This window comes from Chiloscyllium plagiosum, unplaced genomic scaffold (assembly GCF_037043375.1).
Source record: "Chiloscyllium plagiosum isolate Xiang-an unplaced genomic scaffold, Cpla_swu_hap1 HiC_scaffold_8, whole genome shotgun sequence".
Lineage (NCBI taxonomy): Eukaryota > Metazoa > Chordata > Chondrichthyes > Orectolobiformes > Hemiscylliidae > Chiloscyllium > Chiloscyllium plagiosum.
In genome coordinates, this window is record NW_028270146.1 from 24,982,529 (window position 1) to 25,007,555 (window position 25,027).

Below are 25,027 nucleotides of genomic sequence, written 5' to 3' on the forward strand. Positions count from 1 at the left end.
CGCACACACACACCTATCACGTTTGCGGGGAGAAGGAGCCATTTTTACAGCCATGTCAAACTCACCAGAGAGCAGAATCCAGCAGTCTCTGACAGAGCTATCCAGGGCATGAGGCAGGCAAGAAGAAAGGAGGCACATTGACTCTGGCTCATCGTAATGGGCCAATAATGGCTGTTGTTCAGAATAATGGCAGTCACTGCAGATGAATCTGTCCATGGGGATGGTCTGCATCAGATTGGCAGCAGTGGGCACTGAGTATCTCAAGATTGACAAGGTACTTGGCCCCACGTTTAGCACTTCTGAATCCTATTACACTTCACAGCCATTATTACAGGGTTGGGGGTCGGAATCCCCAAATTTCATCAGCAAACCGAATTGGAGATCATGACCCACTGCTCAGGAAGCCTTGCTTTCAGAGCATCAAACTTCCGAATCCTCTTATTTCGAGGATTTCATTTTTATGGTCAGACTGAGATTCCTATCATTTGCTTTTCTTGAAAATCTGGATGACCTTGACTGTCTAGCACTTGATCCTGGCTCCTGTGACATCAATCTGGGATGCTCAGTGCAACAGGTTGAAAATACCCATGACACTGACACAAATTATATGGCATTATAAGCAGTTAAAATGGAAGCTAAAATTATAGATATTAATAGACCAACTGAATGTGGTAAACTGAGGCAAATGGATTTCGCTGTTGACAAATGTGACAACTTCGACTTTGGACCTTAAAGGAGAGAACAGATACTTTTTTGAATGACTAAAGGTTAGTAGTAGTGGAAGTCCAAAGGATGGATATCCATGTGTATAGTTTATTAAAATTGTCTCCAACAGCTAAGAACATAGTCAAAAAGGCTAATGGATGTCAGCCTTCATATCTAAAGAACTAGAGTACTGGAAATAGGAGTCATGTTTTAGCTTCACGAAACAATAGTTAGACTCTCTGGAAAATTCTGAGCAATTCTGGGCATCAGACCCTGGAAAATTTGTAGAGATGGGAAGTAGGATAGATTTACCAGAGCGATAGCCAGGATTCCAAGGATTAAATTATATAGAAAACTATGCAAACTAGGATTATAATCCAGAAACATAAAATGTTAAAGGATAATTTACAGAAAGTTTTTTTCAGGTATGGAGAAGAGCAGATAGAGGACATAGGGTGAAACTATTTCTGCTGCTAAAGAGTATGGTTTAAAACTTAGAGACTGATCTTCAGGAGTAATATTAGAAAACACTTGGTGATTGGTGCTCAAGTGATCAAATATTACTTTTAAAACTAAGATGGATAGAATTTTGCTATCCAAAGGTATTAACAAACATCCAGAAATAGCAGGCACACTGAGTTCAGTCATAAATCAGACATCGTCCTTCTGAATGGCAGAACAGGCTTGAGAGACTAAATGACCAACGCCTGTTCCTTTGTTTCACATAGGAAATCCCTGAATAGCTTCGAAAATTACACTGACAAACTAAGCTGATACTGCCAGGACTCAATCCTCTTAGAGGAGGCATTCTCAGTACTCTGTTAAAGTATACATCTGCAAAAAGCAGGATCATTAGCAACTGTGACTTAAGAGGGTTTACAGTTACTTTCCTGGTCAATTTGTGTTGATTTAATATTTTATATTTGAATCTTTCAGATCTATATTTTCTATGGAACTCGTTCCAATGCTGAGTTTGTGATACATAATGGATTTTTCTTTGATAATAATTCGCACGACAGAGTGAAAATAAAGCTGGGAGTGAGTAAAAGTGACCGTCTTTATGCTATGAAAGCAGAAGTTTTAGCTCGTGCTGGCATACCAACGTAAGTATTTTGAATTTTCATCCATTTCACTTCCCATTCCAAGGCCAATTGCCAACAAGTGAATTCTGCCATTTCTTCAGGAATTAATGAACAGATATTATTAATCAGCATTTGGTTGTCCAGAACACAGGTATTGGTGGAAAAATGGCACATATTGTTAAAAGTTTTTCAACTTGCACTCAACAAGGCATTTGCAATGGAAAAGGAATTTTTCTTGTATTGTTTAAAAAGGGAGTGTTGATTGGTTCACAGGTGGATTGCCGTGAAGAATGCACCATTAACATGATGGCTACCATTTTTTAAAATTTAAATCAGCATTTTGACCCTGATAGGGCAATATCTTGATCAAAGAAATGGACCAGAGAATGGTTGCCCAAATGAATGAGAAAATGGTTGCCTACTTTGTCAAGTTTAACACATGTAAAGTGTGTCTATATTCTTTCTGCCTGCGAAGAGCAGGGTCTTGTCTCTTAATATATACAAGATTGTCAATTGGGCATGCAGCATGGTGACCTTGCATCTGCTAGAAGCTACATATAGCAATACGCAGGGCCTTTGTTCTTTGCAGACAGAAAGAACGTGTGCACGCATCCACCTGTTTCAACTTACCAAAATAGATGACAGCTATTGGAAAGACGTTACGAAACTTGAAACGGTTCAGAAAAAATTTACAAGGATGTTGCCAGAAGGATCTAACCTATAGGGAAAGGTTGAATAGGCTAGGGCTGTTTTCCCTGGAGCATTGGAGGCTGAGGAGTGACCTTATAGATGTTTATAAAATCATGAGTGGCATGGATAGGATAAATAGACAAAATCTTTTCCCTGGGTTGGGGGAATCTAGAACTAGAGGGCATTGGTTTAGGGTGAGAGGGGAAAGATACAAAAGAGACCTTAGAGGCAATGTTTTCACGCAGAGGGTGGTATGTGTCTGGAATGAGCTGCCAGAGGAAATGGTGGAGGCTGGTACAATTGCAACATTTAACAGGCATCTGGATGGGTATATGAATAGGAAGGGTTTGGAAGGATGTGGGCCGGGTGCTGGCAGCGGAGACTAGATTGGGTTGGGATATCTGGTCGGCATGGACAAGTTGGACCAAAGGGTCTGTTTCCGTACTGTACATAGAGTCAAAGAGATGTACAGCACAGAAACAGACCCTTGGTCCAACCTGTCCACGCCGACCAGATATCCCAACCCAATCTAGTTCAACTCTATGACTTTTTTTTTCTGGTCAAGGCATTGGTTTATTCCCCAGGGCAATCAGAGTCAACCTACCAAGGTTAAATTTAGACAGAGTTTGACACTTAACTATGAGTCATCATTTAACTGGTGCACTTTCTATGGCAATACCGCTTCTAATGAGAAACCACTTACCAACCAATCATCACTCTTTTCTCACACAAGATAAAATGTTATTTTCCCCTTTTATTGTTATTCATGCAACTCCTTATGTTATACCCCATACACAACGCAAAGTAATTCAGATAAAGACTTGTTTTAATGCTACATTTTTGAGTTTTCCCTTTTAATGAAGTACCCTGTCTTTCAGGACTTAAGGCCCTCACTAAATATGGCCTGTGAGGTTCTTTCCATTGTTTTTTCTTAAATGGAAAAAGGCCGGTGCATCTGTGATTTCTGGAAAGTATTCAGCTAGGGGTAGGCTTCTCAACCAGTAGCTAACTCATAGAATTGTTTCCTTCACCTATAATTGTGGCAGCCACAAACAAAGAGGAAATAATTGTGGTTGCATCTTGACATGATAAAATATGTTGGGCCAGAATAGGTGTGAGAGAACATATCCTTTATTGTTATTTTGGTATTCTTTGAACAGGTGACATGAAATTCTGTTAACAAAAGTGCCAAAACATGTAGATTGAAGGGGCAAAACTATTTTCCATTTAAAACTTAAGATAATAAGCTGCAGTGTATCAACTAAATTGACTTGAAGCTTTGACATGGTAAATGTAGTTTTTTTGTAGGTTGACATTTAGAATATAGTTTCTACTTCCCTGAAAATTCCTACTCTTTCTTCACCCAACTCTAGACTCAGTCTGTGCCCCTCTGTCAGTGTGAATTAGTCAAGCTATTCAAACAGTACTAAAATAGTAATGAAGGGTGCAGCCCCCTCACCCAATCCGAGCCCAACAACATATTTTATCACGTTCAGAGGCAACCACAATTATCTCCTCTTGGTCCGTGGCTGCTACAATTAAAGTCAAAATGTGTGGCTTATGCCCAAAACGTCGATCCTCCTGATCCTTGGATGCTACCTGACCCGCTGTGCTTTTCCAGCGCCACATTTCCCGACTCTGAGGACTGCAGATGCTGGAGATCACTTTCTCCTGCTACAATTAAAGAACAAATGGGAGCAGTTCAATGAGTTTACTATTGATTGAAATTCTCACTCACTAGCTGCATATTATCCAGAAATGATCCCTAAAGCCTTTTAAGAACTATTAGTCAGCAAAAGGTGTGTTGCATTTAGCACAACAAGAATTCTGTTCTAAGAATTTAGCAGAACACGTTTTCTTTGACAGAACTGTTCATTTGTTAAATACATTGCAACTTCGGTGTAGAAATCTAATGTACCATCACCTCAGTTTATAATGCTAATTAACAGTGAGAGCATATAAAGTGCCCTCTGCTACCCTACTCACATTCACAAACATTTTGAATGGCTTATGAAGACAGCATGATAAAGATAGAATTGAAAGAGCGACTTAAGTGGAATCAATCATGTCTTTTCTCACCAGAGTCACATTGTTTAAAGTATCAGTGAGGTAATCAAATGTAAAATAAAATGTTTTGAAAGGTGTTTTGACTTAGATGACAGTATTTTTAAGTGCTTTAAAAATAGCTGCTCAAAAATTAATTTCTGAGACTTGTTGCAGTTGAAAGCAGGTGAAAGTTTATTAACCAATTGACTTCAAATCAACACAGGGACATGAAGACTCCCCTCTCCAGAAATTTCAGCACCACCTAAAATGGGTACGCAACGTAAGAGTGTAGACAAGTTATACAGTTCCTGTGGTGCAATGATAGTGTCCCTACCTATGAGCCAGGAAACCCAGGGTTCAAGTCCCATCAGTTCCAGAAGAGTGTCATAGCACATAAGAATAGGTTAATTAAAAACATGTCTGCTGACAAGTATTAGTGTTTTTTGACATAATGGTGGTGTCTTCACCTCTGATCTAGGAAGCCCAGGATTAAATTCCACTTGCTCTATTGGTGTGTAAATAACATGTTTGAATAGGTCAATTAGAAAATATCAGTAGACAGCTTTTGGGGCCCAGATTCAAAACTCACCTAGTCAAAGGGTGTGTTATAACCTCTCTGACCAGGTTGTTTAGAAAATATATCAAATCTAATTGGTTTGATGCTGTCTTTTCATGGGTGCAAAATATGCTGCATATGCTTAATGGTACAAGTGGATTAGGTAGTTTTCCTAGCTCTAAGCCAGAAGGCCAAGGTTCAAGTCCCACCTGCTCCAGAGATATGTCATAACATCTCTGAACAGGTTAGTCAGGTAATATCTGTGTACAAAACAGCTGTCAAATTTAAAGCTACTATAATTAGTGTAGTGTAGCCATAAACAATTTCTTTTCCACCTTAGTCCATGACCATTATCCTTGAATGCTGAGAACTTCATATATGATACTTTCTACTTGGTTTAACTAAGTCTTTGACAGACCTTTTCCATCACCCAACTGAAAATAGATGCATGGAACAGAGAAGGAAGAGTGAGCAGCACTCTTCGTGGAAAAAGGAAGCAACTTTTAAAAGGTTAATGATCAGTAATCGTGAAGATAGTTTCACACATTTTGTGCTGCCTGAGCAGGACATACATGCTGGAAGATCAGGAAATCGACTATTCATTATCCACTCCATTCAAGTTAACATTTGTTAATACAGATGGGTAAAAACTTATTTGAACTGACACACTGATGCATGATCCTCCTGATCTAATGGTCCCACGTACAATTGGTGCACATTTATTGGGAATCATAAGGGTTGAAACTGATCTATCATTGGTGCTGCTTAATCAGAATAGGTTGTTATCAAGGAATCTTTTCATCTGTGGCCACTTGCTGTTCATTTTATTCTATCAGCTTAAAACTATTATTTAAAAATTGCTGGGTAATTTCCTGATTTTAGTTGTGTAATGACAATTCCACTTCAATGCGGTTACATGCTTGTTGAAGCTCTTGTTGAGATCATTCTGACAGACTGACTCCAGTGTATATGTGTTTCTGTTAGGTCCAGTGTATTTGCCTTGCACTGCGGTGAACCTCCTATTTCGGCCCAGCTGTTGGCTTTCCTCCGTGTCTTCTGCATGAGTGAAGGTGAAACCTTTTCCCCATTTTCTTTTTTGTTTTTCGAAGGGGGTGGATATTAATTAAAAAGATTGTGGGTCAGTAATCCCAAAGGGCTAAAATTACTCCTTTGAACTGCAAGAGAAGAACCTCAGCTGTTTATTACAAAGCCCTAAAGGGAGATCATTCATGAGAAGTTATTTGTGACTATCTATACCAATTACTAGGTTTTGGATTTGCTGCTGATGCATGGCTTTGTGGACATTGGCCAGCATGCAATCTGTTGTGGATGTATAATGATGTTCTTGCTCACTTCTGTCTCCTCTTCCACATAATTTATTCCAGTCATCAATGACTGTATCTTTTGCTATTTCTCAGACTGTCCTAAGTAATACTAGGTCAGCATTAGGGATGGCAAACGCTTTTATTTATTGCCTTTACTGTAATTGTTAAAAGGCTACCTTGATTTGTCACTTCGGTGTATTGAGAACTGCGATTAATATTGTCATTTTTCCTGCAAATGTTATCTCTTTATCACCCCATCCCCAAATAAAAAGCTTTCTAGAGATTTATGCAATCCAGTCTTGTGCACCTTGATTGTTCTTTGTTTTTGACATATTGTGAGCTTTTCCTGTAAAGTTAGGCACATTAAATTTCATTGGTGAAAAGTTCTCTCTGTAATGCTTACCCCCAATGTTTCTCTTAAGATAAGTAACAATATTTATTGCATAAGTAAGGGAAGAAGTCTTTTTAAGTATTGAGCCATGATGTTCTGGACTTACTATATGAGGCAGATTTGATAGGTCTTTTCTGGCTTGTCTGTTTGTTTTTTACTATCAAAGTGATTTGTTATTTTATGCTGTTTTTAGGCCAGTAAGCATCAGAAAGCAAGCACTTGTGTCCAAATTTATATGTCATTAACTGGTTATTCAATTCACCCCTACTTTACTGTAAGGTGATTCCATGTAGCTAGATTTTCTCAAACTTTGTCAAAGTGTCGTCTTCCACCCACTAAAGCCATGTCACCTTCTCAATTGCTTGCACAATTGGAGTTAAAGGGCATTTCTTTTCGACATGGTATTTGATGCATTTTCCAGCAATTTATGTTGGATTGTTGATGTAGAGATTTAATAACATACATGGTACATCATGTGAATTCAATCAGCATTCATGTAAGAGTACATACCACACTGATGATAAATGTTATGTCAATTAAACTGACAAAGATAATTAAAAGGTTGCCTGTATTACAAGATCGCAGGACAAACTTGTTGATCAAATGAAAATAAAAAATGTTCTCTGCAGTATTGCTTTGCGATTTTAAAAGCAAATTTAATGAAGGAAGTGACTTTGCTGTGAAAATGTTTATTTTTTATAATGGTGTGCTTGCTATGAAAATAACTTTTTTTGTTTCTTTTGATAGACAAAGGTTAAAAACTTATTTAGCAGAGATACCAAAATAGTGTATAGGTAATGAATTGTTTTTGCAGCTTTGAGTTAGCTTCTCTGTATAAGCCTTCTTTTCTGTTGGAGCATGACAGCAGAACCGTGGAGGGCTCCAGCAAATGGTGGAATAATGTTCACTGCGTACTCCTTGGACCACCAGCATGTTGGTTGTTTATTCATGATTTTAAATAGGACCTACTTAATAATTGTTTTCTCATGTTAGTGAGACAAATCATAATAGTCAAAAGTTGGAATTGTACAGTGAGCATGATTGTCAGTCATGTTGACTAACCACTTTTCTGGATCACTTAACCAGCATATTTAATTAGTTAAATTTGTATCGTCATGAAGATCGGATCTTCATAACTTTCTTGGAGCAAACCATTCCTTATGCTTTTTCTGGGATCTTGCTATGTTCAAATTGCACAATGTAGTACAGTTCAAGAACAGCTTCTTCACCACTATCATTAATCTTATGAATGGACCTCTCAAATTTTAAATTTAATGTTGATCTTGCTCTCCATGCACCTCTGCAGCCATAACATTGTATTCTTCCTTCTGTTCTATTACCATAATGGTATGACATGTCTGTAGTGCAAGCAAAGCAAAACTTTTCATGTACCTAGATACGTATGACAATAATAAATCAAATCAAATACTTCAAAAGTGCCTTATTTGCTGAGAAGTTAAGTAAGACCTCTTGAGGAATTTTTATTTGTGGGTTTTGGGTGTCACTGGGTGGGCCAGCATTTACTGCCCATCTGTAATTACCCTGGAGAAGGTGGTGTAGACTGTCTTCTTGAACAGCTGCACTTTGTTTTTGGAATATAGGGACACCAACGGTGTTGTTAGGAACCTCCAAACTGTGAAAGGTGCTGTATGAAAAAAGTATTTCAATGACAGAGTGAAAGTGTATTATTTATCTGTTCTGTGTACAGATTATATTTATTTGTGTTAAATTTTATGCAGCCACATGCTCATTTTGGACAACTTGCTCTGCCATTCCTCTTATTCCATTAACCCTTCCAAGTTGGTATCCTCAACAATTACTACCATTTTGTACACTGATTCTCAATCTTCCATTTAATTAAATGAAAAGCTGTGTTGGTATCAGAACTCGGGCATCCCACTCATTGCTGTCTTCCAACCCAGCAGCCAATGTAATTCCATTAAGAAATGCTCACAAGTTTTTATCCTCCATCTAGTTTTTATATTCAAAACTGGACTTTGACTAATATCTGATCAGGAGGCACATTTTCCAATCATTTTTGGAGATCTAAGGATTCCCCTTTGTTCCCATTTGCTATTTCCTTAAAGAAGCTGAGAAAACTGGACAAGCAGGATTTTCCTTCTCCTGAATCCATGTTGGTTACCATACATGAGAAAAGGATTAAATCATTCAGTCCCTCAAACTTTTGTTACCATTCGATTGGATGAAAATTCATCTGTACCTCAGCTCTATTTATCTTTTGTTCTTTCTCCTTTGAGGTCATTATCCAACAGAAATCCATCACTCTACATTTTAAAACTTTCAATTGACTCAACGTCCACAAAAATTGGATTTTAGATTTCTTCTGTCCTGAGCGAATAAGAACATCATGGCTTCATGCCCAAGTAACCCAGCTCAATTTTAACATTCTGCCCTGTGGTCCTGGATTCTCCCACCAGAGGGAATAATTTATTTATATATACTGTAATGGATCTTTACATCATTTTAAGAAGGTAGCAACTTGTCTCTTAATTAAACTCTAAGTCATGCTATCATTCTGGGAGTCCGATTGGAAATTTAAACTGTTTGAAAATCAGAGATTAGCTAAATTCTAATGATTTTCTAGTCCGTCTTCTTAAGTCACAATTAGATTTAAATTAGAATACTTGAGAAAGCTACAAGATTCAACAGAACATGCTGGAAATTGATACTGCCTGCATTTCTGCATTCCTATGTATGAAGTGCAACCTTCGCAAACTCAGATTTGCTAATGTATGACGATTAATTAATCAACACATTTCAAGGAGATAAATTGATTTCACATGTATGGCTAAACAAGGTCTTATTTCCTGATTACATGATGTTCTGTGTCAATCTCATTAGGGTGGATTGCAATGTGATCCCTAGAGGTACAGCAGGCCTGTTCCAATATAATGACATACTTTTTTCATTATTTTTAACCATTTCATTGTGTTTAATGAAGTCAAAGGTCACAACTTCAGGGCACCCTGAAATACCTTTGAACAGTAGTTATCCCTTATCAAAGGAAAGATATAAGCATTGGAGGCAGGCAAAAAAGGCTCAGTAGGTTGATTCTGGATTGGGAGGGATGGTCTCATGGAGAACCTGAGTAGGTTGAATGTACTCATTGGCATTTAGAAGAAGGAATGGATACCATATTGAAGCATATAAGATTCTTAAGTGCTTGACAGATTAGATGTGGAAAGGTTGTGGGAGCGTCTAGGTCAGAACCGTAAATTAGAGTAAGGGATCACCTAGTTATCCGGCATGCAAACAGATTCTTCGGTCCAACCCAACTATGCCGACTAGGTATCCTAAAATGATCTAATCCCATTTGCCCATATCCCTGTAAACCCTTCCAATTCATGTACCCAACCAAATGCCTTTTAAATGTTATAATTGTAACTAATTCCAGAGGCTGCTCATTCCATATACGTACCACCCTATGTGTGATAAAGTTTCCCCCAGGTCCCTTTTAAATCTTTCTTCTCTCACCTTAAACTTATCCTCCTCTAGTTTTGGACTCCCCTACCCTGGAAAACAGGCCTTGGCTATTCACCCTTACATGTTCCTCATGATTTTATAAACCACAATAACATCGTCCCTCAGCCTCCCATGCCACAGGGAAAAAAGCACCAGCCTATTCAGCCTTTCCCTGTAGCTCAAACCCTCCAATCCTTATAAATCTTTTCTGAACCATTTCAAGTTTAACAACGTCCTTCCTAAAGCAGAGAGACCAGAACTGAATGCAGTATTCTAAACGTAGCCTCACCAATGTCCTGTACAGCTGTAACACAGAGTCATCAAGATGTACAGCATGGAAACAGACCCTTCGGTCCGACCTGTCCATGCCGATCAGGTATCCCAATCAAATCTAGTCCCACCTGCCAGCACCCGGCTCATACCCCTCCAAACCCTTCCTATTCATGTACCCATCCAAATGCCTCTTAAATGTTGCAATTGTACCAGCCTCCACTACATCCTCTGGCAGCTCATTCCATACACGTACCACCCTCTGCGTGAAAAAGTTGCCCCTTAGGTCTCTTTTATATCTTTCCCCTCTCACCCTAGACCTATGCCGTCTAGTTCTGGACTCCCCGACCCCAGGGAAAAGACTTTGTCTATTTATCCTATCCATATAGAACATAGAATAGGCCCTTCAGCACAGCACAGAACAGGCCCTTCAGCCCACGATGTTGTGCCGACCACTGATCCTCATGTATGCACCCTCAAATTTCTGTGACCATATGCATGTCCAGTAGTCTCTTAAATGTCCCCAATGACCATGCTTCCACAACTGCTGCTGGCATCGCATTCCATGCTCTCACAACTCTGTGTAAAGAACCCGCCTCTGACATCCCTCTATACTTTCCTCCAACCAGCATAAAACTATGACCCCTCGTATTAGTCATTTCTGCCCTGGGAAATAGTCTCTGGCTATCGACTCTATTTATGCCTCTCATTATCTTGTATACCTCAGTTAGGTCCCCTCTCCTCCTTTTCTCCAATGAAAAAAGTCTGAGCTCAGTCAACCTCTCTTCATAAGATAAGCCCTCCAGTCCAGGCAGCATCCTGGTAAACCTCCTCTGAACCCTCTCCAAAGCATCCACATCTTTCCTATAATAGGGCGACCAGAAATGGACGCAGTATTCCAAGTGCGGTCTCACCAAAGTTTTATAGAGCTGCAACAAGATCTCACGACTCATAAACTCAATCCCCCTGTTAATGAAAGCCAAAACACCATATGCTTTCTTAACAACCCTGTCCACTTGGGTGGCCATTTTAAGGGATCTATGTACCTGCACACCAAGATCCCTCTGTTCCTCCACACTGCCAAGATTCCTATCCTTAATCCTGTACTCAGCTTTCAAATTCGACCTTCCAAAATGCATCACCTCGCATTTATCCAGGTTGAACTCCATTTGCCACCTCTCAGCCCATCTCTGCATCCTGTCAATGTCCTGCTGCAGCCTACAACAGCCCTCTATACTATCAATGACACCTCCAACCTTTGTGTCGTCTGCAAACTTGCTGACCCATCCTTCAATACCCTCATCCAAGTCATTAATAAAAACTACAAACAGTAGAGGCCCAAGGACTGAGCCTGTGGAACACCACTCACCACAGACTTCCAGGCAGAATACTTTCCTTCTACTACCACTCGCTGTCTTCTGTTGGCCAGCCAATTCTGTATCCAGACAGCTAAGTTCCCCTGTATCCCATTCCTCCTAACCTTCTGAATGAGCCTACCATGGGGAACCTTATCAAATGTAACCTTATTTGCATTTCATCTTCGATAAATCTTTAAGTACTAGCATGCGCCTCATAATTTTCTAAACCTCTATAAGGTCACCCCCTCCGCCTCCGCGCTCCAGGGGAAAACAGCCCCAGCCTGTACAGCCTCTCCCTATAGCTTAGATCCTCCAACCCTGGCAACATCCTTGTAAATCTTTTCTGAACCCTTTCAAGTTTCACAACATCTTTCCAATAGCAAGGAGACCAGAATTGCACGCAATATTCCAACAGTATGATGTCCAAACTCCTAAACGCAGTGCACTTTTCAATGAACGTAAACATCCAAACACATTTTTCACCACTGTGTCTACATGTGACTCCACTTCCAAGGAAATATGAACCTGCACCCACTAGATCTCTTTTTTTGGCAACATTCAACCAGGCTGTACCATTAACTTTGTAAGTTCTGCTCTGATATGCCTTATCAAAATGCAAAACTCCACATTTATCTAAATTAAATTCCATCGGCCCATCTGACCAAGGTATTGTTGTAATCTGAGATATTGAGATATTTCAGTGTCCGTCATGACACCAATTTTGGTGTCATCTGAAAACTTGAATGGTGGAGCTCACTCAATGTGCTAAATGTAAAGGACAGAGTGGGGCCCACAAGGAACAAGCAGGGTAAGCTTTTCACTGAAGCAAAAGGTATGGCAGAGGTACTAAGTGAGTACTTTGCTTCTGTCTTTACCAAATTAGAAATTGGTGACAATGGCCCAGTAAATATGAGCAACTGAGCTGTATGGTTATGGATAAAAAGGGATGCTAAAAAGGCTAGCACGACTCAAGGTGAAGAAGTTGCCAGACACAGATGGATCCCATCTAGATTGCTGAGAGAAGTTAAGGACCAAGTTGCAAAGCCATTGACAGAGATTTTCCAGGCCTGTCTGAACACAGGATTAATCACAGAGGACTGGAAGATTGCAAATGGGCAAAGAGTATTCCAGGAAACTACAGACCTGTCAGCTTGATGTCAATAGTGGGAAAGCTGATGAAGGCCATTTACATGATACACTTAAAGAAAAATAAGTTAATATTCAACAGTCAACATCCTTTCTCAAGGGAAAGACTGTTTGACAAATTTGGTTGAGTTCTTTGACAAGGTGACACAGACGGTGTTTGAGGGAAATGCAGTGAATGCAATATATTTGGACTTTCTGAAAGCATTTGATACTTAGTTATTCCTTCTTGAAACAATATTGTCAGTACATAAGCTAAGTGAAAATAGAAAATGCCAGAAATGCCCTGTAAATTGGTTAGCTTTTGCAAGATAAAGAAGGGCAAATATTTGGTTGGAATGTTATGATCTCAGCTAATGTTATTACTTACAAATCAGATCCCAGAATAAAATCTGGATTGATAAATCAGATTTTTTTTTATTATTATGGTGGTCTTTTGCTGAAATATAAACACACAAGGCTACAGATTTGTTTTAACAATAAACTTCTGCTTTTTTACACAAAAGAAAAACAAATGAAAATAGACGAAGCCAAGCTATCTAAATATAACATATTTTGGATATTTCAAAACACACGGCAAAATATCTAATCCCCAAAACTAGTTCTTTACAGTTCCTCAAAACAATTTCTCCATTACATCTGTAGATTTTGATTTTAACTTTTTTTCTCAGTTCTTGCCCTGTGAGCACTTTTCCCTGGAATATTCGCACAACTAAGATCTCGGGCCTTTGCAGTCTTCCAATGAGCTACAGAGTTCTAACCAAACACTGCTGGTCTGGAAATTTCACAAACCAATCTCTTTTGCTGAGATAATGTATTCCCTACCTGCTCTGAACAATCATTTTTCTAGAAGAAACAATACTTTCATCTGATTCCAGTCAAGATATTTTCAAACTACCGAAAATCTTTCCAAGATCCAGATTTTTCTAATTAAAAATAACAGTTTGATTATTCTAAATAAAAGCGAGCTAATTTCTTTCTGTGTTTTCTCTATCCTATCATATACCCCATCAATGAACTTTCTTGATCACTCCAAGAGGCCTTGTAGTGACATGCTCCCTGACACATACTGTTTTAAAATCTTTTTTCTTCACAAAAATAGAGCAACACTCAAATACCACTAGTTCCAAATCCAAACTTTTCAAAATGATATATTAACATAAAAATCGCAGACCTATCATCTCTGGACACCTTTGGATTTATAAGTGACTCAGTAAAAGTGGGTTTACAAGTTTATATAACATCCTTTTTTAAAAAAGCAAATGAAACAGTTCAGAATTTGTGTCCTAAAAATACTATTCGCCTGAAGCTGATAATACGGTGATGGAGGAGAAAATCTGAGAGGAGGTCAGCACAAAGTAGCCTGAGAATATGCTTGTAGCCATTAACATGCAGCTCAGAAATATGAGCTTGCCTGTCTTGTCAGGTGGGCAACTGAGTGTTCATTGAAGCACACAGAAGGAAGTGGGGAGAAACATTTAAAGAACAAAGCAGGGGATCAAAGAGTGTAAACTGCTGCTTTCTTTTCAAATTGTAATTGGCTGAAGTTACCTCTGTACTGAAATCAGGCCCGAGGGTCTTTGAAATATCAAATTTTGAATGCACTTAGATTATAATCTATGTAATTACAGATGAATTGAAAGAACATCTTGTGGGAGAACATGCAATCGATAAGATCTTTACCTTGGGAAACTCTGATTTCCCTGTAAGCTGGGATAATGAAATCAAACTGTGGACCTTCCTTGAAACTAGAGCTGCACTCCTCTTAAAAACATATAAAACTACTACTGAGGTAAGGTCTCTATGTCTTATTTTGTTAAGTTTAAAAATATTTAGAATAGAGAACTTGCAAGTGACCTAGACAGCCTTAGTGATTTTAATTTGGTATTTAGCCTAGCATGTATAAACAGAAACTCAGAAATGTATCTTATCAGATTTATTGATTTTTTTTCCAAAAAGGATGGACTCTATATGAAGCTGAATAGAAATAGAATTATAAAATGACACTGATGGTAAAGCCTTTAAAAGAGGCTTGTATTGTGAATGAAAAGTGCAAAAGGGCATTGTCAGGAGCAGCAATAGGAAAGCCTAAAAATCCTTGTGAAGCTAAAGAACAGGACTGCCTGCAAGTGTTGACAGAGCTAAGCAATTCCACACCCAGGGGATTAGATCAAAGCTCTGCAGTCCTGCCACATCTTATTGTGATTGGCAGTGGACAACTAAATAACTCACTGGTGGAGGAACCTCAACAAAAATCTCTGCTCTCAATAATGGGGGAGCCTTGCACAGTAGTGCAAAAGTGAGGCTGAAGCATTGCAACAACGTGAAGTGTTTTGTGGATGATCCATTTCGGCATCCTCCCGGACGTCCCCAGCATCCCAGATGCCAGTCTTCAGTCAATTTGATTCACTCCAGGTGATGTCAAGAAGTGGCTGGATTCACTGGATACTGCAACGGTAGTGATTCTAACACTGATAACGTTCCTGAAATAGTGCAGATGTTTTCTGCTTCGGAACATAACATTCCTTGATCCAAGCTGTTCCCATACAGTGACAAAACTGGCATCTACTTCACAAGGTGGAAACTTGCCCAGATATGTGCTGTACATAAAAAGCAGGATTTTTTTTTTACTTATTCACTCATGGGCATGGGTGCTGCTGGCTAGCTGGCATTTATTGCCTGCCTTTGAGAAGCTGTTGGTGAGTTGCTTTCTTGAATCACTGCAATCCCAATGCTGACCCACAATGCCTTTGCCTTTGGTAGGGAGTTCCAGGATTTGATTCAGCAACAATGAAGGAATGGCGATGTATTCCCAAGTCAGGATGGTGAGTGACTTAGAGGGGAACTCGCAAGTGGTGGTGTCCTATGTATCTGCTGCTCTTGTCATTCTAGACGGAAGTGGTCGTGGGTTTAGACAGTGCTGTCAAAGGATCTTTGGTAAATTTCTGCAGTGCATCTCATAGATACAAACAATATTGCTACTGATTGTCGGTGGAGAAGAAAGTGGATCCTCGTGGATGTGGTGCCAATCCAGTGGGCTGCTTTGTCCTGGATGGAGTTAAGTTTCTTGAGTGTTGATGGACCTGTGCCCAACCAGGCAAGTGGGAGTACTCCATCACACTCTGCCTTGTAAGTGGTGGACAGACTTTGGGAGGTGTGTTACTCACCACAGTATTCCTAGCCTCTGACCTGCTCATGTAGCCATGGTGTTTATGTGGCAAGTCCAGTTGAGTTTCTGGTCAATTCGCAAGGTAGTGATGGTAACATTATTCAATGTCAAGGGAAGGTGGTTCGATTGTCTCTCATTGGAGATGGTCATTACCTGTCATTAATGTGGTTACCTCCCACTTGTCAGCCCAAGTTCAGATCTTGTTGCATTTGAACAACTACTTCTACAGTATCTGATAAGTTGCAAATGGTGCTGAACATTGTACAATCATCAGCGAACATCCCCACTTTTGACCTCAATGGAGGGAAGGTCATTGATGAAGCAGCTGAAGGTGGTTAGCCCTAGGACACTACTCTGAGGGACTCCTGCAGAGATGCCCTGGAGCTGAGATGACTGATCTCCCAATCTTCCCATGTGCCAAACATGATTCCAATCAGCGGAGAGTGTAATTTCAATAATATCTAACCCAGCCAATTACTGCCCCATCTGCAGAGACTAGGACCTGAGGGACGACCTTTTAGAATGAAGATAAGAAAGTTTTTCAGCCAGAGAGTGGTGAATCTATGGAATTCATTGCCACAGAAGGTTGTGGACGCCAGGTCATTCAGTATGTTTACGACTGAGATAGATAGGTTCCTAGGGGTCAAGGGTTATGGGGAGAAAGCGGGAGAACAGGGTTGAGAAACTTAATAGCTGTGATGGGCTGAATGGCCTAACTGCTGCTCCTATGTCTTATGGTCTTATCGGCCTACCCTTGACCATCAGACAAGTGATGTAAGATTTGTCAACAGTGCTCTTCTGCTCAGTTTGTGTTCCGCCGGGATCACTTAGCTCCTGACTTCACTAAGCACTAATTCAAACATGGACAAAAGAGCTGAATTCCAAAGGTGAGGTGAGAGTGACTGCCCTTCACTTCAAGGCTACATTTAACTGAGTGTGGTGTTAAGGAGTCCTAAGAAAATTGTTGATGGTATTCATGGAAAATTTTCATATGTTGAAGTCATTCCTGGCATGTAGGAAGGTGGTTGTGGTTGTTGGAGGTCAGTCATCTTAGCTTCAGGACATCTCTGCAGGGGCTCCTCAGGGTAGTGTCCTTGGCCAAACCCTCTTCAGCTGCTTCATCAATGAGCTTCCCTCATCATTAGGTCAGAAATGGAAATTTTCTTCAATGACTGCACAATGTTCAGCATCATTTGCAACTCTTCAGATACTTGAGCAGTCCATGCCAAAATGCCACAAAAGTGCCAGGCGATGAACATCAACAAAAGAGAATCTTGACATTCAATGGCACCACTATCAATATCATGGGGGTTACCATCGACCAGAAACTAAACCACTCTGGCCATTTAAGTATTATGCCGACAAGAGCAGGTCACAGGTTAGGAACACTGCAGCAAACTACCCACCTCCTGATTCCCCAAAGCATGTCCACCATATTCAAGACTCAAGTCAAGAGTTTGATGGAATGCCCTCACTTGCCTGGATTTGTGCAGCTCCAACAACACTCAAGAAGCTTGACCCTATGCAGGACAAAACAGCCCCATGATTGACACCACACACACAAACTTTCACTCCCTCAATCATGGTGCAGCAGTGTGCACTACCTATAAGGCAGATTGCAGAAATTCATTAAAGCTCCTTAGACAGTCTGTTCTAAACTCACAATGACTGCTATCCAGAAGGATAAAGGCAGCAGCTACATTGGAACACCACCACTTGCAAGTTCCCCTCCGCGTCACACACCATTCTGACTTGAAAATCTATCGCCATTCTTTCAGTGTCGCTGGGTCAAAATCCTGAAACTTCCTTCTCAATGGCTGACCAAAAGCAAATGGATTGCAAAAGTTTAATAAGGTAACTCCTCACAGCTTTCCCAAGGCCAGCTAGGGATTGGAAGTAATTGCTCTCCCAGCCAGCAACATCTGTATCCCGTGAATGAATTTTAAAAAATTAATCCCACTCCCTTGCACATTTCCCACAGTACTGCAAGTTTTCCAATCAAGTATTAATTCCCCTTTGAAAATTACTGATGAATCTGCTTCCACCAACCACCCTTTTCCTTAAACCTCTCTCCCTCTCTGTCCTGTTAATGAGTCATACTTGTTAAGCAAGCTTTAGTCCTTTTTCTTAATGTGTGGCTCAGTATCAAATTTTGTTTGATTATCAATCCAGTGAAACACTTTGGAACTTTTTGCAACTTTAAAGGTACCCTATGAACGCACACTCATATTTAAACTCTTCCTTAAGATAAATTGCTTTTTAACCGTTTTTACTCTGAGAAGAACATCTTTTCTGGTCACTATGTAACCAAATGTCTGAATCTTGTACACATTAAGTCAACATTCTCCACTTCCTTTTCTCTCCCAACCTCTGCTTTTAGGATGATAGATCACTGCTTGAAACGCCAGAACTGTCCTACCACATCAAGATGGCCATCCAACTCCGCACAGCAGAGAAGGAAATCTTGGAAAAAGCCGTGCAAAGTGCTGCCACAAAAAGAGAGCACTTTACAGAACTCCTGGACAAAGGTGCACCACTTCCCAAATATGAGGAAAGTAACATTGCCATGCTAGAGAACACTGCCACAGACTCCAAAATTCCAATGGTGCTGAGAAATTTAAACATTGACGATGAAGGAGAGCAGGACTTGAATTTAACAGAAGCCCTGGGGGAGGCGATTGTAGAAGAGGGAAGCATTGTGAATGGAGAGAGCACTTTTCCCATTGATACTAATCCCAAAGGTCATGAAAACCCTGAACAAGAAGACCATGCCAAAGAGACTGGAGATGCCATCAAGACTATATCAGAAAAGAATGAGCACATTAAAACAGAAGAAATTGGAGAACAATCATGAAATATATTGAAAACAGATACTTGTCTTTAGTTGAAGTGGAAATGGGAACTCTGAACATTTCTGTAGCTGAAAGTGCAGCACATTTGATCATGTTCTTTTAAGGTGAGACAAGTTGTAGCTGAAGTGGTCTTGTCAAGGGAGCTTACTTTCTGTTAAAATTTCAGTTTGTTTAAAATAAGTGGTCTTAAAGTAGCTTCCAGCTTAAATTTACCTAGTCTCGTTGTTGGATTTGGATACTGGGAAAACTGTCAGCCAGTTTAAATGAAATTTTCAGCACCAAAAGTCAGTCAATTAAGACTTGTTTTATTTAGTTCAAAATACGGAATGAAATCTAACAGTAAACAGTGGTGTAAAGTAGTTCTTCTTTATTTAATAACATGTGAATGTTGTTTGGTACGCAAATTTTGTTTTTAAAAATTTGTGCTTTTCGACACAATATTCATTTTGTTTCTACATATAAAGAATTTCCACAGGAGTGCAGACTCATATGCACTCAAACGCATCCACAGTGACCACAAACCAGTTGCCCCTTGTTGACTATTATAATCAGGTGGTTACTATTTCTAGTTTTTGTTTTTTATTGGTGCAAAGAATATCAAGTGGTGAGTGAGTAACCAACTGGTATGTCATAGACTGAATGTCACGGTTCCATATGTCTGCTCCAGACACGTTGTAAGCATTATACGTAACCACAAGATGGGGGTTGATGTAGAATTCTGAAGTATGACTTCCAGTGAGGCTCAACTTTCTGACTGGGCAAACTGAAGTGCCAAGCCTTTTAAAACCACAGCATAGAAACTCATAAATCCTTAGAAGCTCCAAAGTCTTTGATGTTGATTGGTTCATACATTTGGCACCAGTGTCATCTGTAAACAGTTAAGGAAATCTAGACTAATATTTTCTGTTTGAGCCTATGATAACTTAAACTGGTGTGGTCCTTAGTTCCCATGAGAATGTTAGTGCTATTTGTTTGGATCCCTCAACCAAAGACATATCCCATCTGTAAAAGTCTGTGGGCAGATGGCTACCAGAGCTGGGCTTTCTTCCACTTTGAAAAATGGGATTCTGCGATTGCTAAGGTTTAATGACCTTCATAAATTGATGATCCAGCGTAATCGTAATGAAGAGGCCTATGTCCCTTTTTTTTCCACCACATCTCTCTGCCCAAGTGATTGGTGACGTAACCTCAAACCTAATCAAAGCCATCCATATTCTTACTTTTAGACTCAAGTTGTCACTCTGATTAAATATGGGATGAACTTATCCTATTTTGCTGGTTTAAAATGAATTAATAGTATAGTGATTATTATTAAATAAATTTGTTCTCTTTCACATATGGAGTAAACAGCATGGTTTGAATTAAAGTGTAGGTACACTTCAATATTGACTCCTGACATAGATAATAATAGTTGCATCCATAAGCATTTGAAAATTTGCTAATTCCCCCGCCCCCTCTCTCTCCCCACCTCCCTCTCCAACCCCAAATTTCAACCCAACCCCTAATAACTGAAAATTGCCATCATATGGTACTGGACACAGCTTGATGTGGACCTTTTTTTTTCCCCAATTGTACTACTTCAGCTTTGAATCTGAAGTTCAGATTCAGTTAATGTTATGATTGAACTGTCTTAGAATGTTGTGGGCTGAGTAATTCTGAGCTGTTGCTTTGAATTAGTGCCCATCCAGCTAATATAAATCCAGCTTTATAAATTCAAACCTGTTCAATTTAAGTTATAGGATAATTCAGTAATTTTTCGAGAACTAATTTCTCAACTGAGTTTGTTTTTGTAAAAATTATTGCCTAAATTCTTTTAATGCAAGAATAAACTGATATAAATGGAGTAGATTTCTAATCTGTTTTTGAAGAAAAAACACCAAAGTGAAAATTCGTGGCTCAAATCAATCCCATATAAAAGGGCAGTAGTAGATTTGATGATTTGATGCAATAAACTTTGCATCTTTTTAAGGCACGAAACATAATTACCCCTTAAATTATGAGTTTAAAATTTATTTCTATTATGGTGACTAATATAGTGTGGAGAACTTATGCTGATCTGTATTGAGAATTAGGAGAACCATATTTGAGAAAATGGAGTACCCATTGTCATGAAAAGGGCTAACTACTTTGTCCATATTCTAGTCTGTTTATAATTTGCATAACTTGTTCCATTTGAAGGAATACAGGTGAGTTTTGTAAATTTAGCAGCTTCTGTACTATTCACTTTAATAATTTACCCACTGTATTATCTATTTAACTCTTTGAAGACTGAATGGCAAATTTTTATTTTGAATGATTCTCTTTTCTTAGTTTTTGATTTGTAAGAGGAGTCTTCTTTAACATCTTCACCTATATCAGAAAACCAATTCACTAATTATTGATACTTTTTCCTCCAAATTTTGGACAGTGTGAGAAGCACTCTATGTTTTATATGATTCTTTAAAGAAATTGTAATTATCTGCACTATTTATGTAAATTTTAGACCAGATGCTTCTACAACCTTGAATACATTAAAGAGGATCAATGAATGTAAAACCTTGAAGAAAAGGCCACTGTTCTTCATGAAATGTGTTATTTTCCCTAGAAAGTTCAGGTTGCATTTCCTCTTGAACATGATTACTTTGATGAAATTAAAGTAGCTCACCTTCTAAAGATAATGACTGAGACATACTTTATTTTTAAGGGAATCTACTTTCCATATGCTTTTATTTGTTTGCAAATGTTTAACTCTGATATCTGGCTCCTCTCCACTGTGTTGAAAGAAACCTTTTGCTCAGAATTGTAGACCACAACAGAAAAGGGGGGGAAAATGAACATTGCTTCAAATAACATGACTATTTTATGTTGGTGTGTTTGTAATCTGATTCAAAAGGAAAATCTCAATGATGGGGCACTGCTCCTCTGAGGCTACAATGCATTATTACAGTGGAGTGTTGGCATGTTACCTATTAACTTGAATAAGCAGCTTCCTTGCAAGTGGGTGACTGCTTGAAGTAAGGTGTGTCGCAATTACCTGAAGCCATTCTTAAGAAGACCAAGGAAAGTAGTCACGTGCCAAGTCAGCTGCATCTAAGCAAAGCTTACCTCACAAGAACCTTACCTTAACTTACCTCAACTAGGACCACCTAGTTGTGCAGCATGGAGCTCTGTGAAACATAGAAAATAGGTGGAGGAGTAGGACACTAAGCCCATTGGGCCCACTCTGCCTTTTAACATGATCATGTTAAAACTATACTCCCAGTCTGTCTACACATTCCTTGACACCATTTGCCTTTAGAAATCAGTGTACAGGTATTTCTTTCATAAATCTAGTTGATGACTTAACCATTACAGCCTTCTGCGTAAGAAAATTCCACAAGTTCACCATCCTTTGACTGAAAAACCTTTGCCTCATCTCCATTGGAAATATATTGCTAAATGAGACGGTGACTCCTGGATCTCCTAGCCTGGAGAAACATTTTCCCTGCATCCAGTATGTCCAACACTGTTCGAATTTTTTTGATGATTCAATGAAATCCCTTCTCAATCTTCTAAACTCCAGTGATTACAGGTCGAGTCAACCAATATCTCCTCATATGATAAACTTGTCATCCCAGGAATCAATCTGGTGAATCTTGGCTATACTTCCCTCAATATCTAGCTTTCCTTAGGTAAGGAGATCCAAACCTCAGTTAAAAATCACACAACACCAGGTTATAGTCCAACAGGTTTAATTGGAAGTACACTAGCTTTCGGAGCGACGCTCCTTCATCAGGTGATTGTGGAGGGCTCGATCGTAACACAGAATTTATAGCAAAAATTTGCAGTGTGATGTAACTGAAATTATACATTGAAGAATTGATTGTCTGTTAAGCCTTTCATCTGTTAGAATACAGTGATAGTTTCACTTCTTTCATGTGTAAATCACAAAACCCTTTTTTTAAAAGTTGCATTCTCGGGTTAGCTGTTAACAATGGTGATAGCTAGACAATATGTTGAAGGTGTTAGCCCCCTGTGTTCTCTGTCTATGACCTGATGTTTAGATTGATTCCAATCTAAAAAGTGAGATAACAGAGTTTTACATAAATATATTGCTAAATGAGCAGTTTTTGAGCTCAGAGTTCTACATGAATGTATGTGGTTTTTGAGCAAAGTGCAATGTAACTCTGAAAGTACCAAAAAAAATTCACCACACAAAATATATGTGTGCATGTGGGTCCTTGTCTGCCTGTGTGTGTGTGTGTGTGTGTGTGTGTGTGTGTGGTGCAATGGTGATCGCCTGTAATGTGACATGAACCCAAGGTCCCGGTTGAAGCCCTCCCTATGGTGATTTCACCCAGGCTACATCAAGCTCCTGTACTCAAACCCTCTTGCATTATAAACCAACAGATCTTTTGTCTTACGAGCAGCATGCTGCCCCTACATGTTTTATTTCAGTAACCAATATGCAAGATCATCCAGGTCCCTTTGTACATGACATTTCTAAATCTATCACTAATTAGATAATATTGCCATTCTGTTTTTTTTCCAACTGATGTGGACATTTTCACACTTATCCACATTATACTGTCTTGGCCACTCATAAGCCTTCTAAAATAACTTGTCTAAATCTCCCTGAAACTTTTAAAGGAGTATACACGTAACAAAGTGATGGGTAAATCCTAAGTGTTCCAATGTGCAGAAACATCAGCGCTTGAATTGAATTAAATTGAATTGAATTGAATTTATTGTCACATGTACCGAGCACAGTGAAAATATTTGTCTTGCGAGCAATACAGACAGATCACATAGTTAAGTAGCATAGATAAGTAATAATAGGTAAACAGTAACAAAAACAAAAACACAGGTACAGGCGAATGTTAAGAGTTTGTGAGTCCATTTAGTATTCTAACAACAATAGGATAGAAACTGTTTTGAAACCGGCTTTACATCTGCCACAAGACTTAAATATAAAATAGGAACTGAGTCACAAAGTTGTCAGGTCTCTTGGTGCACTTATTGATTAAAGGTTGTAGTTGGATCTTCAGGCCCTAACCAATCCTTGTATAGGTTTACCAGGATCTCACTTGATTAGGTTAGATTCCCTACAGTGTGGAAACAGGCCCTTCGGCCCAACAAGTCCACACTGACCCTCCAAAGAGCAAGCCACCCCCCTCTGACTAATGCACCTAATACCATAGGCAATTTAACATGGCCAATTCACCTGACCTGCACATCTTTGGACTGTGGGAGGAAACCCACGCAGACACGGGGAGATGAAGGGCTTTTGCCCGAAACGTCGATTTCTCTGCTCCTCGGATGCTGCCTGAACTGCTTTGCTTTTCCAGCATCTGCAGTCATTGTTTTTCCCTACGGGGAGAATGTGCAAACTCCACACAGACAGTCACCTGAGGCTGGAATTGAACCTGGGACGACACACTCTCCCAGTGTCTGCGTGGGCTTCCTCCGGGTGCTCCGGTTTCCTCCTACAGTCCAGAGGTGTGCAGGTCAGTGAATTGGCCATGTTAAATTGCCCATAGTGTTCGGTGCATTCGATAGAGGGGGGTGGGTTGCTCTTCAGAGGGTCGGTGTGGACTTGTTGGGCTGAAGGGCCTGTTTCCACGCTGTAGAGAATCTAACCCAACCAAACCTAATCAAGTGAGATCCTGGTAATGCCTAGATCTATACGTCAGTTGATTACTCCAAAAACAAAGAGTATTGCATATGCTGGAAATCAGAAATAAAAACTGAAGCTGCAGGAAATTCTCAGTAGATCAGGCAGCATCTGCTGAAGAGAAGCTGAATTCTGGTTAATTACTTTATCTGAACATTGGCCCAATTTGTTGGATATGGAGAGAGACATCTGATGCTGCCTGACCTGCCATGCTTTTCCAGCACCACACTCCCGTCACCTTCATACTAAAACCAATTTCATCAAATGTAACAAGCGAACAAACTTAAGTTGTTTTCAATCCGTTATTAAGAAAACATGATCTGCT

The 25,027-nt window shown here is 39.5% G+C and overlaps 1 protein-coding gene across 2 annotated transcripts in view; it reads left to right on the forward strand.

The window, feature by feature from the left end:
• Positions 1-19,602, forward strand: part of setd3 (SET domain containing 3, actin histidine methyltransferase) — a 163,721-nt gene extending 144,119 nt beyond the window's left edge. For both annotated transcript variants that reach the window (XM_043697136.2, XM_043697137.2), the window contains exons 10-13: positions 1,642-1,808; positions 6,064-6,149; positions 14,681-14,841; positions 18,599-19,602. In XM_043697136.2, the coding sequence (XP_043553071.1) occupies positions 1,642-1,808; positions 6,064-6,149; positions 14,681-14,841; positions 18,599-19,072 (888 nt within the window). In that variant the 3' untranslated portion in view covers positions 19,073-19,602. The remainder of the gene's footprint in view (positions 1-1,641; positions 1,809-6,063; positions 6,150-14,680; positions 14,842-18,598) is intronic.
• Positions 19,603-25,027: the final 5,425 nt, after the last annotated feature.